The sequence below is a fragment of the Protopterus annectens genome, chromosome 3.part0 (genome assembly GCF_019279795.1).
Source record: "Protopterus annectens isolate FY-2018-M chromosome 3.part0, PAN1.0, whole genome shotgun sequence".
Taxonomy (NCBI): Eukaryota; Metazoa; Chordata; order Ceratodontiformes; family Protopteridae; genus Protopterus; species Protopterus annectens.
In genome coordinates, this window is record NC_056731.1 from 552,647,141 (window position 1) to 552,660,691 (window position 13,551).

Below are 13,551 nucleotides of genomic sequence, written 5' to 3' on the forward strand. Positions count from 1 at the left end.
TAAATGACAGTGTGAATTATGTCTTTACTGCAGACTATCAGGACAAACTTTTTTATCCCTTTAAAATATAATCATGGTAGAGATTCCACTAAATCATTTCCCCAAAATGTTCTTTTCTTTCGTTTTAACCATGATATAAAATAAATTGATTATACCTATTTGCATGTGCTTTAAATTCAAGAAGGCATCGCTGTAAGTCAGTGTCATAAAGCCTTACAAATTCTTCATCACCAGCTACAGCAAGAATAGATTCCTAAAAGGAAAAGGATTAACAAAGTCATCACTCTGTTCACATAAGAATGGCATTATGCACATAAGTGACAAGCCATAGGTCAACATCACCATCCCGATGAAGAAAACAAAGCATTTTTTTTTTTTGTACCAACACCTACTCTTCACAATGAACTCTTCAACATAGTAATAATATACAATATTCAATAACATAGTTATTTTAAAAAGAGTTTTTGCATAACACATTTCAAGACACAGTATTCCCATGAACTGGATGCAATTATTGATTGTACTATTGTACAGCTATACCAGTTTAAGTAATATATAGCACTAGTTTTGAGAACTAATAAAAAAAAAAAAAAAAAAAAAAAAAACTAAATGACACCTAAAAAAAATATAATAAAATGACAAAAATGGCTAATAATATAAACTCAGAAACTCCCAGTGCTTCTGCAAAGTCTTCAAAGAGGTACAACACAATTAACAACAGCAGCCACTGAATACAAAAGACAATTTAACAAACATCCCATCATATACATAAGAAAAGGAAATGCCTTCCATTAACTTCAGCATTAAGTCCTTTAGGCTGGAGTGTTTTGTAATTTAACATTAATACTGACTCTGAACATTCATAAAATCATAATCTATCTGTTCTAAAATAGCATCTTTTAAACAGGAAAGGTCTCTTTTGTGAACCTTTAAAACTCCATATAGTGTGCAGGCACAATATTTAAACATCCCCTGGCATGCGCCCCTGGAGTAAACCTTAAACTTTTTTTGTAGATTTACCTACGTAGAACTTCCTATAAGTGTAGGATAGGGTATGTATTACATTCTCAGAATCACAAGAAAAGTTATCTAGTAGTGAAGGACTTCTATTTAAGTCTAATAAAATTAATGGAGAAAAGTAATATATTTGCAAACAGAACACTTACTGCAAGGAAACGTATCTAATGCTGAGCAACACATTTTATTATAACATTACTTTACTAGAGATGTAAAATAGCAATGCACTAGATAATCGGCCATTTTCCTTTAGTACAGGATAAAAATAGGCATGAACTCATACATCCCATAATACTGGATCATTCAAAATAGACTAACATTTTAACTATATTAAGAATCTGTTCTGAAATTACATTATATTAAGTCACAAAAAATATTTGCTTCTTCTGAAATTTTCCCTTGCATGTTTCTTATAACCTAGAGCTTGTAATAGTTTCACACAAGAAACTTTACTGTATATCTTAAGTGCATTTTCATAGTTATAATCTCTAATAATAAATATATTAATAATTTTAATAACTACTTCTAAAAAAACACAAAACAAACAAAAAAAAAGCACATCTAGCTCTGAACAACTTCAAATGAGAAGAAAAGAAAATGCCCTGCCATGCTCCAGCAGGATGTTTACATAGGTGAAACTACTAAAAAATTAAGGTTAAACTGGTGCAGGAACAGTTCAGAGACATTCTGTGGCTGAACACTAAATGAAGTTTCATAATGATAACCCTTTACTATTTAAAAGCTACTCTTTTACAAGTAGATAGCTACAATTTTATGAATATATAATATAAACTGTATCACATGGAACATCACAACTGCAGTCCAAAACTGGTGAAAAGTTGAACCTTTTAAGCAACTTAAACACTGTTACAATCGGGACTCACACTACAGACTAAGAGCAAACACAGTTGACTGGCAAAGAGCAGCACAGAAGGTAAAGGAGCTTTAAAATCTCTTAAGATACTTCACTCTGCCACACTTACAAACTAACAGATTTTAAAGTCCTTAATTCTTCAGAGGACAGTGCGTTCTGTAGAAGGCTGAGTGCCGGGCTGGCAACACGACACTGTAAAACTCCCCAGCCAATTGTTCTGCATACCACTGTTCTCTTCTGTGGTGACCCTGTGGTGGAAATAAGAAAGCTGAGCTATGTAGAATGTGTCACTTGTCTAGTCAGGATAAAATAGACGAGTCTTTGTGGGTTCTGTTCAAGCAGCTTTATTATGTACAAACATCAGGACTGAGGCTTAATAACTAACTTGGATAAACTTATAAACAAACTAGCTATTACACTCATACATGCTCACTCTCTGGCTGCACTCACACAATGGCACTGGAGCTAGCACGTGCTGGCTATTTATAGGCAAGTGCCGACCTTTTAACTCTTCTTAAAGGTACAACATGCGCACACTTTTTTACAGAATGAACTGCGCATGTTGGAGAAAAAGGAAGCGAGTATCCAGTCAGTTCACATGACTAAATTTTAATCATATCAGCAGATTCTTTTAAGCAGTAAACAACATAACTGCACATGCTCAGAAATACATATTACAGTCTGCACCTGTTTATGAATTTTGCTGAAACTGCTAAATAGTTGGAACATGTGAACAGATTAAAATGCATCAGCTAGTCTGCTTAAGATTGCACTCCTAGTTTCTCATGAGAACATTTCACCATTGTAACATTACTGTTTTAATTAACCTATTTTTACCACATTTAGGCATTTCATTTTAGATATTTAGTACTGTTCTAATGAATAACTACATTTACAGATCATAATAGTAAACAACTTTTTATTGGATACTGGCAGTGGTCTGATAGATAACACTTTATCTGACGTTGATCTTTTCATTTGATCTTCAACCTGTGGGAACACGGACCAAGGATGGATCCGACTCGAGCCACATTTTCCAGCATTGGATCCAAACTCCAAACTCCTCCCCTACCCATAATACCCCTGTCTCCCTCCTCCCTCAGATCTTGTTTGCCGCTCATGAGTGTCAGCAGCCCGTACTGCAGCTCCAATTTCCTCAGTGCTAGTGTGCTTTATCGTGAGCACTTTTCTTCTTTTTATCTTCTCTAACTCTCTGCACTATCTAGGCACAACCATAAATCTCACCAATTCCCAACTGGATCCAGTTCAAGTTCTCGACTTCATTGGCCCCTGCTTAGATACCACTCAAAGCAAGGTGTTTCTAACTCTGGACAGACTTCTATCCCTCCAATATTGTTCAAGCCCACTGTCCTCCTGCGGAGACGGTTCTTCAGGCATTGGGGATCCATGGCAGCCATGATCACCCTTATCCCTATGGCTCGTCTTCATATGAGGGCCCTCCAACAGACTCTGACAGTTCAGTGTGGTCATTGCTAGACTTGCCCTTATCTCATCTGATTCGGTTATCTCAAGCTTGCAAGGATTCATTCCTCTGATGGCTTCAATCCCCGTACCTCCTTCTGGGTTGTTCGTTCATCCTTCCCGCTCCTGTGATCATGGTGACCATGACGTCTCCCTGCTCGGGTGGGGGGAGCATTGCATGGGAAGGACAGTCCAAGGCATGTGGTCTTCCCTGGAGACCCATCTGCATATCAACTTCCTGGAGATGAGGGCAGTGGTTCTGACGTTGCAAGCTCTTCATGCCCATCTTCCCCAAGGGAAGATTGCCATCCAGACAAGCAATATGTCTGTAGTCCGGTACATCAACAAAAGTACAGTTATGTACACTTACCATAAATGTAGATGTTTGAGTGTATTCACTGTTGCAGTCATCACATTTGGGTTATCTGCTTGCAGTAGCCCTCAGTCGGCCTGATTATCAAAGTCTTGGGTCCTGCATCGGTTGCTGTCTCATCTTCCATGACATCAGGTAGTCGATATAAAGCATGCAGCTGACGCCATTACACAGTTTTTCTTGCCCCAGATGTCAGGTGCCCCCATAATGGGAAGCAATTATATATACAAGGTTACACCTCCAACAAAAAAGCAAATACACCAAAAAACTTTAAGCATAGCAAACAAGAATAGAGGTATAGCCAATAGAAGTCAGGGGGCTGGAGGGAGGGTAACTAGGACTGCAACAGTGAATACACTCTAACATCTACATTTATGGCAAGTGTACACAACTATACTATGTTCTTCGTGTGTCACTGTTGCAGTCATCACATTTGGGTAGATTCCGAAAGCTAAGGATGGGAGGAGAAAATTAGATAGCATTAGAACCAGCTAAAAGGCCCTGCAAGACTGCAGTGGCAAAGTCAGCTCTGGATTTAGAAAAAATTGGCAAATGGTAATGCTTGGTGAAGGTATGTGCAGAACTCCAGGTAGCAGCTTCTAGGATGTCCCTGGTAGGGACACCTCTGAGAAAGGCTGTATATAGGTAGATGCAGCCCTGGTTGAATGTGGTCTTATTCCCTGTGGGGACAGGTTTTCCATGGTGCTTATAGCAGAAATGAATGCAATGGCCTATCCATTTAGAAATGGTTTCCTTTGAAATGGCCTTCCCCTCTGCCCCTGCAGCAAATGCAACCAGCAGCTGTTCAGATATCCTGAGAGGTTTAGTCCAGTCCAAGTAAAATCTAAGTTGTCTGTGCACGTCCAAGGAGTGCAGTATTCGTTCCCCTTTGCTCTGTGGATTAGAAAAGAAGGTTGGCAAATGAATGGACTGATTAAGGGCCACACTGGATACCACCTTGGGCATGAAGGAGGAATTGGTCCTGAGGGACACCCTGTCCACATGAAAGATGATGAAAGGCTCTACTGCCATGAGGGCCTGTAATTCAGACACCCTTTTTGCTGAAGTGATGGCTAAAGGGAAGGCTATTTTCCAAGAAAGGAATTTCAACTCTGCATTTGCATCTGGCTCAAGAGGAGGTAGAGTGAGTTTTTTTCCAATACAAAGCTAAGGTCCCAGGCTGGAGTAGGGGCTTTCCTGGTGGTCTTAAGTTTTTGGCCCCTCTGAGGAACTGCTTCAGCAGGGGATGAGAGAAGAGGAGTGGTTCTGTGTTGTAATGAGCTGAAATGGCTGAGGCATGAATTTTGATGGAAGAAAAGGAAAGGCCCTTGTGAAGCATCTCATTTAAGTATTGAAGAATCTGAGGTAAATTGGGCGCTGCTGTGCCCATCCCCTGAGTTTGGTTCCAGGAACAGAATCTTTTCCATTTTTCAGCATAGGATTTTCTAGTACTAGGCCTCCTAGCCTCCAGAATGACATCCATCATTTGCTTACTGAGGGATGTTAATGGAGAGATCAGGTAATTAGCCAGGCTGCCAGGTTCAGGATTTGAAGCTGTGGATGCAGAATCTGGCCCTCCTGCTGGGACAGCAGGGCAGGGGTCTGAGGCAGGTGCCATGGAGCCACCAGTGACACACTGTGCAAAAGGGGGTACCAGTGTTGGCGTGGCCTGTCTGGTGCAATCAGTATTGCCCTTGGTTTGTCCTGTTTGATCTTTAGTAGTACCTTGGAGAAGAGAGGCAGAGGGAGAAAGGCATAAACTGATAGGTTTTTCCAGGTGAAGGACAGGGCATCCACTTTCCAAGCTTGTTTGTGGGGAGTCCTTGTGCAGAATTTGTCCAACTGGTAGTTCTGTGGGGGAGGCAGACAGATCCATCTCTGGGCTCCTCCATTTGTTTCTCAACATGTTGAATATCTTTGGTTCTATTTTCCACTCATGTGGGTCCATGAGATTTCTGCTTAGTTCGTCTGCCAGTGTATTTAGCTTTCCTGGCAGGAATTGAGCCTGTAGGTGCACTTGGTAGCTCAAGGCTGTGTTCCACAGAGCCATGGCAATTCTGCAGAGAGGGTATGAGTGGGATCCCCCCCTGCTTGTTTATGTACCACATAACAGTGGTGTTGTCCGTCTTTACTATTAATTGTCCTGGAAGAATGTGGTCCTTTGAAAGCTGTCAGAGCACTGTGTACAGCTAACATTTAGTTTCGACTGATAAGCAGGTGCATTTGACTTGGGTTCCATTTGCCCTGAATGCACTTCCCTGTCAAGTGAGCCCCCCCATGCATAGTCTGATGCATCTGTTGTTAGGGTTTGGGCGGCTGGGGGTAGAGTGAATGGCAGTCCCTTGTTTTAGTGGCAGGCCTCTGTCCACCAAAGGAACTCTATCTGTAGACAAGGTATGATAGGAATCATTGATACTAGATCATGAGAACGTTGACACCATACGCTTTTTAGATACCACTGTAGTTTCCTCATATGCAGTCTTGCATATGGAATTAGGAGAATGCAGGAGGCCATGAACCCCAGGGCTTGCAGTATTTTCCTTGCAGATAGCTGGGTCTTTGTGGCCAGTAGTTTGAAGTTGGCTGTCAAATGAACTTGTATCTCTGGCGTGAGGTAGGCCATCTGGGAAGTCGTATTCATAGGTTCATAGGTTCATACTAGGCTATCTGCCCTAGGGCATTTATAAGCCTAGCCAGAGTGTGTGTGGCTTTCACCACCCCTTAGGATGAGAATACTATACCCATTAGTTTGCTGTGCCTCTGTCCAGCAGTGACACAGAGATGATTCCCGGGGTAAACCTACGATCTCCCATCCACTCGTCAAGATTTCTCTTGAACAGAGTCAGTGAGGGGCTCTGCCTCACATGGACTGGGATTCTGTTCCATAGTGTAGGGAGTCTCTGGGTGATGAATCTGTCCCTCCAGCACGCCCTATTTATATCCGTGTTGAGGTTTAAGTCTCTTGCTCTCATGGCTCTGGTGGATTTGGATTTTTTGAGGTGGAGCATGTCCATTAATTCCGGGTTGGACATGGCCTTGTATGTCAGGCACAGATCACCTCTGAGCAGATGGTATGCGACTGAATAGAGCTTGAGTTTCTTCAGTCGGGCAGCGTATGACATATGTTTGAGCCCCTTTATCCTTTTGGTGAGGAACTTTTGGGGTCTTTCCAACTGCTGCAGGTGTCGGGTAAGGTACATTCCGAATGGGGCGTTGTACTCAATCATTGGTCTGATAAGTGAAGAGTACATGGGTACAATGACCTCTCCTGATCTGGATGTGAATCCCTTCATGATCAGGTGGGCAATGTAGAAGGTCTTCCTAACCACCAATGTGAGTGTCAAAAGAGAGGTTACTGTCAACTTGGGTCCCCAGGTCCCTGATAACTTCTTCCGTGTTTAATGGATTACCACCTATGTGGTAATTAGGGGTTACCTCGTTTTTCCCAAAGGGTATGACTATACATTTTTTGGCATTTAGCTTAAGGCCATGGCTCTGGCACCAGTTATCCATTTCTATGAGACCTCTCTGGAGGATGTCTGTGTCTGATGGAGTGTCAATTATGGTGCCCAGTTTGCAGTCATCTGCAAATTTTGTCAGCCACAATCCCCCTATGTTTGCCTGCACTTCAGAAAAATAACTGCCAAACAAGAGGGGGCCCACGACTGAGCCTGGTGGGACACCGCTCGTGACCGGCTTAGAGTCTGACATGGCACCAGCAACTCTAACCCTGTGGGTTCTCTGTCCTCGAGCCAGTTTGCAACCCATCTTGTGACATATGGGTTTACATCTAAGCTGGTGAGCTTTTCTATGATGCCCGAGTGGGGTATTGTGTTGAACGCTTTTGCTAGGTCAAGGTAGGCTGTGTGAACTGCCTTACCCTCATCAATGGCCTTAGTGACTGTTTCAAAAAAGTCGACCAAGTTCAAGAGGCAGGATCTGCCCTTGACAAACCCAAATTGGGTAGGATCCAGTGTCTGTAGGTCCCCAATGTCTTTATTTATGAGTTCCATTATGATCCTCTCCATAGCCTTGCAGACGAGGCTCGTCAAGCTTATGGGGCGGTAATTTCCAGGGTCCGTAGAAGCACCGCCTTTGTGGAGTGGGACCACAGTTGCCGTACGCCATTCTTTGGGTACGTATCCTGTAGTAAGGCTAAGATTAAACAGCAGCCTTATGTGTGGGTTTAGTTCCTCATTGAGTTCGTGTAGCACACAGCCGGGGACACCGTCCGGTCCCATTGATGCTGTGTTTTTTGCTTTAGAGAGAGCAGCTCTCACCTGGGCATCTGAGATGTTTGGGAGGCTAGACTCTGGTGGGATAGATATCTCTCCTTTTGGGGGGGAGGGAGGGGAGAAGCTTGCTCGCAAGATTCAAGCTTGCTCGCAGGAATACAATTTGTTGGCAGGGTACAAGATGTGATTTCTTTTCGTTTATGGTGTACCCCAGAAAAGTTAGCAATTTCTGTACAAATGCCAGATGATTCAATAGTATGTCCTGGCTTTCTGCCTGAATTAGACAATCGTCCAGGTATGGGTATATCTGAATATTTCTTTGCCTGCAAAATGCAATGACTGGAGCTAGGCACTTTGTGAATACCCTGGGCGCAGCAGATAAGCCAAGGGGCAGTGCACAGAACTGATAGTGCATGTAGCCTGCTTTGAAGCGTAGGTATCTTCTGCAAGATTCCCTTATTGGGATGTGCAGGTAGGCTTCCTTTAAATTCAGTGTTGCCAACCAGGCATCTTTGCCTGGCATAGGAAGCAGCTGATGAAGAGTTAGCATCTTGAATTTTGGGATCACCAAAAATGTGTTTAGAAAGATAGGTCCAGGACAGGACGCCACCAGGAAAAGTCTTGAGTAGAATCTTTGTCCCCTTTCTTCTTCTGGGACAGGTTGAATAGCCCTGATGCTTAAGAGTGAGAGAACTTGCTTTTGAGCCTCTGCCCACTGATTTGGGGGTAGATATGGCCAACCGTTTGGGGTTGGTAAGGAGTGAAAGTGGAATCTGTATCCTTGGGAAACTATATTTAAAACTCATTTGTCCTGGGTAAGGAGTTCCCACTTTTGTGCCTGCAGGGCAATCTTTCCCCCTAAAGAAACAGTCAGTTGTACAGGGCTTGGAAGTTTTAAAAGTCATTCAGACAATAGGGGGAGTCTTACTACTCCCTGCTTTGGAAGTGGGAGCCCCCCACTGCGTAGTCCTGTGAGTACCTTGGGACTGAAGCCTGGGTGTTCTGCTGGTTCTGGGTTTGGACTGAGAAGGCCTGGAAGAGGCAGTAAAGGACTAATTCTTAGAGGGCCAATGCCTACTAAATCTGGGAGGCTGTACTTGCAGGAAATCTTTAACAATTTGCATAGATTTAGCTTTTTCCTCCATCTTTTTAAGTACTTCTGCTTTGTTGCCAAACAGGTGGCCTTAGTTTAAGAAAGCATCCAGCAATTTAGCTTTAACATGATCTGGCAAAGATTGCTCCTTAAGCCAAGCATTCCTTCTAAGTACAGACCCAGTGACAGCAGCCCTGCAAGATGCTTCTAATGAATCAAAACCACACTGCAAAGTATGTTTTCCAACTTGTTCAGCAGAATGCATTAAATCCTGTAAATCTTTATTTTCAGCACAGTCAGGAATCAACATAATTTTCTGTTTAAGCAATCCAATAATATGCTGCTGACACTAACATATGAAACTGGCAGTTTAAGGCCCTGCTGGACAGTGGCACAGGGAACTAATGGCTCTGCTAGACAGAGGCACAGGGAACTAATCTAAGGGGGTGGTGAAAGCCAACACATTCCGGCTAGGCTTATAAATGCCCTTGGGCAGATAGCCTAATACTTACATATGAACCTATAATGGCCAAGGTTGCAGAAGTGTATACCTTCTTACCCCATCTATCCAGCACCCCGGAATCTCTATCAGAGGGGGTAAGATTTTTGGCAGTAGTCGCCTTAATGCCCTTGGGTCCCTGTGAAATGGTCTCAGGATCCGCAGTAGGATTTTTAAAGAGGAACTTGTGAGAGTCAGAAACCCTGCAATATCTATCAGGTTTTCTGGGAGCAGGAGGTAGAGAGTCAGGGGCCAGGCTAGATTCTGAGAAGGCATCATCAACAATGTCCAGTATAGGAGGGTTAGCTAAAGGCCTGTGTTGGGGCAGGAGTAAGAAATCCCTAAGCCTCTTTTTAGAGTCAGAGTAATACTGGCTTTCCCAGCGAAAATGCTCCCTAAGAGTATGCAAGGTTTCACCAAAAGAGAAATCCTCTGGAGGGGAAGCAGAGAGAATGGAGTCATCTGCATCAGAATCCTCACAGGTAGATAAGGGTAAATCCTGGTCATCAGAGGAAACAGAAATGTCAGAGTCCTGATCAGAAGACTCAGAAGGATAATCAGTCCTAGGTCTCCTAGAGGGGGAAGGGTGGCAGAGTAATAAGGTCTTCAGCCATTCTTATCATTGTTTTTTAGGCATAGGAGCCTGACCATGTGGTCTGGGCGTCGATTTTCTAGGCATGGATCGAGTTTTAGGCCTTGAAAAAGAAGATGGCATCAGTTTAATATGCAAGTCAGTAGGGCCTGAATATACCCTCAGAAGCCGGTACCTGCACAGTGGCTCCGTTACCATCCAAGGTAGAGACATCCACAGGTTCCACAGTTGAAGAAACATCTTGCGGTATACCGGACTCCGAATGGGTCTCAGTAGAGGCCTGCGAATCTGAAGTAGCGGGTATCAGGGGCTGCAAAAGCGCTTCACTGAGTACAGGCGAACTGGCGACTAGCTTAGGAGAAGCGTTGTCATCAGCTTTGGACCTATGCGGTCTGTCTCGGTCTTTATCTTTGCGTTTTTTCAGAATGTAGAGTAGTTGGGTAGCTTACTGAAGCCATTTCTGGAAAATTGAACAGAGTACCAAAAAATTTAAAAGCGTAAATAAACCGACGACGAATAGTTTGTGGTTTAAATAAGGCACGTCGTGGTCTGGGCCTAAGCAAGGAATGCAGTACGAATGAAAGTCTTTATGAGGTATTTGCTTTCCACAATAAATACAATTGTTAACTTTTACTGACATCGGTTTAGAGCAAGAAAGTTTCCCCAATGGGGTAGTTAGCTTAGTTAAAGATTTCAGTTCTGAAACTCGAAAACGAAAATTGCAGGAGTCGGCCAACCGACACTTGTAAACTGCTTCTGCTTCGAGCACTGCACGGCAAGAAAGACTGATGTAATGGCGTTGGCTGCATGCTTTATACCCCTGACTACCTGACATCATGGAAGATGGGACAGCAACTGATGTAGGACTCAAGACTTTGATAATCAGGCCGACTGAGGGCTACTGCAAGCATATAACCCAAATGTTCTTCATGTTTCACTGCTGCAGTCATCACATCAGGGGGAACGAGATCTTACCCCCTTTGTCGCAAAGCCATGAGATTGCAGGAGTGAGCGATCTCCTCTGGCTGTTTTCCGGTGGCAATGCACATTCCGGGGAGGTTCAACATTCTAGCGGACAGGCTAAGCAGATCTATACTGATGCCTTACAAGTGGTCTCTAAATCCTTCAGTAGTGGAACAGATCTTTCTAAAGTGGGCTCAGCCTTGCTGCAATCTTTTCGCCTCTCCTTCCAACGTGGAATGTAGTGAGTATTTTGCTCTGAACTGCCCTTCGGGGGAGGCCCCCAGAGACACTATAGTTCATGCCTGCCCCTCTGGTCTACTGTATGCTTATCTTCCACTCCCTCTAATTCCAAAATTCAATCAGAAAGCTCGATGGCTAGGGAGCTTAGTGATCCTCATTGCCCTCTTCTGGCCTCGCCAAGTATGGTTCCCCTCTCAGTCTCACGTAGTGTGTCCCCTTCATTGGACACTAGATCTGGTTCCAGATCTGATCACGCATCCCTCAGAGATCCTGCACCCAGATTTAGTCAGTCTGAAGCTTGCGACTTGGCTGCTACAGTTCCAGTGATAGTTAGGACTCCTGGGCTGTCTTCTGTCAAATAGAGTTTGGTAGCGGCTCACAAGTCTTCCACCGGGAAGGTTTATGCCAGAAAGTGGAAGCGTTTCTCTACATGGGCTTCTCAGCATGATCTGGACCCCTTTACTGCCCCAGTCCCTGCCATTTTGGAATTTTTGGCAGATATTTTTAATCATGGTGCTAGTTTTTCTATGGTAAAGGTACAATTGGCATCAGTCTCCAATTTTCACATACGAGAGAATTCGGCTTCGTTGGCTTCTTCTAAGCTTTGTAAAGCCTTTTTTGAAAGGTACCTTTTTACTCAGACCTCCAGTCAAGGACCCAACGCCCCCTTGGGATCTTACCCTAGTACTACAAGCTTTGGTTTTTCCCCCATTTGAACCAGCAGCTACAGTTGACTTGGAGTTCTTGTTTTGGAAGACGGCCTTTCTGGTCACTTTTACCTCGGCCAAGAGAGTATCAGAGAGCCAGGCCTCATCTGTCAAGCCCCCTTATATGGTGTTTCATAAGGACAAGGTTTCCCCAAGGACAAATCCCTCAATCCTTCTGAAAGTCATCTCCCTGTTTTCTTTCCGAACTTCCAGAATAAGGGAGAGTAGAAATTGCATTTGCTTGATGTTCGCAGGCAACTGCGCTTCCATTTGCATAGAACAAAATCCTTTTGTAAGTCTGATCAGATTTTTGTTTCATTTTCTAAGCCTTTCTTAGGGAAATCTGTATGAAAAGTAACTACTGCTCATTGGATCGTTGAGTGCATTGCATTGGCCTATCGAGCCAAAGGATTATCCCCACCATGTCATGTCAGGGCACATTGTACCAAGTCTGTAAGCTACTTCTGCAGCCTTTTGGTCTAGGATTTCCTTAGATGGCATTTGCTCTGCAGCTACTTGGGCATCATCACATACGTTTATCTCTCATTACAAATTAGATCTCCTTTCCAGAGACAGGGCATATTTTGGCTCAGCCGTGCTCTGGAACATTCTTCCATGTGGACCTCCCAGGGCTATTTGGTAGCTGGGGACTCTGTCCCACAAGTTGAAGATCAAACGAAAACAACTTCAGATAAAGTTATGTACTCACCATAATGTTCCATCTGAGTTGTTGCTTTTCATTTGTCTTCAACCATCCCCTCCTTCCTTCCACCGCCTTATGTGGGCTGTGTAGTGGACTGGATGGAAGAGGCATAGCCCTTACTCTGATGAGCCTTTTTCATTATTGAGCAAATGGGTGCTAATGCCATGGTTTTAGGCATATGGTTAGGTTGGGGTGTTATTCTCTGCAGCAAACTCGATCTGAGGGGAGGAGGAAGACAGGGGTATTATGGGTAGGGGAGGAGCTTGGATCTGATGCTGGAAAATGCGTCCGAGTCGGATCTGTACCGAATCCATGTTCCCACAGGTTGAAGACAAATGAAAAGCAACCACTCAGATGGAATGTTATGGTGAGTACATAATTTTTTTTTATTTTCACTGGTATTTTCTTATAAAAATACCTGGACATGTTTGTTCGCGGAGACATTAATGACACTGGTTCTGTATCCCACACATGCGATTTGTAATAACTTTTGAAACTCTAACTAGACTGTTTAATTAATTAATTAATTAATTAATTAATTAATTAATTAATTAATTAATATTTTATTTCCTTAACAATCCCTAATAGGAAAAGCCGAAAGGAGAAGAATAATTCTGCAGAGGACAACTTGTTTTGGACTGCTGTCTGTTTGGCAGTACTAAGTGTTTTACCAGCTTTCAAAAGCTTTGAAAACTGGTAACACACACTGGGGTCCAGCATTTAATTTATTTTCTGTAAATTACAGCTGTTGAAGAACTTACAATAACGGAAGA

General features: G+C 43.3%; 1 protein-coding gene across 1 annotated transcript in view; it reads right to left on the bottom strand.

Annotated features, from left to right (window-relative positions):
• PAK1IP1 (PAK1 interacting protein 1) overlaps window positions 1–13,551 on the bottom strand; it is a 999,879-nt gene that overhangs the window by 363,038 nt on the left and 623,290 nt on the right. Inside the window, exon 7 of the mRNA XM_044064976.1 lies at window positions 156–253. Within this exon, the coding sequence (XP_043920911.1) occupies window positions 156–253 (98 nt within the window). The remainder of the gene's footprint in view (window positions 1–155; window positions 254–13,551) is intronic.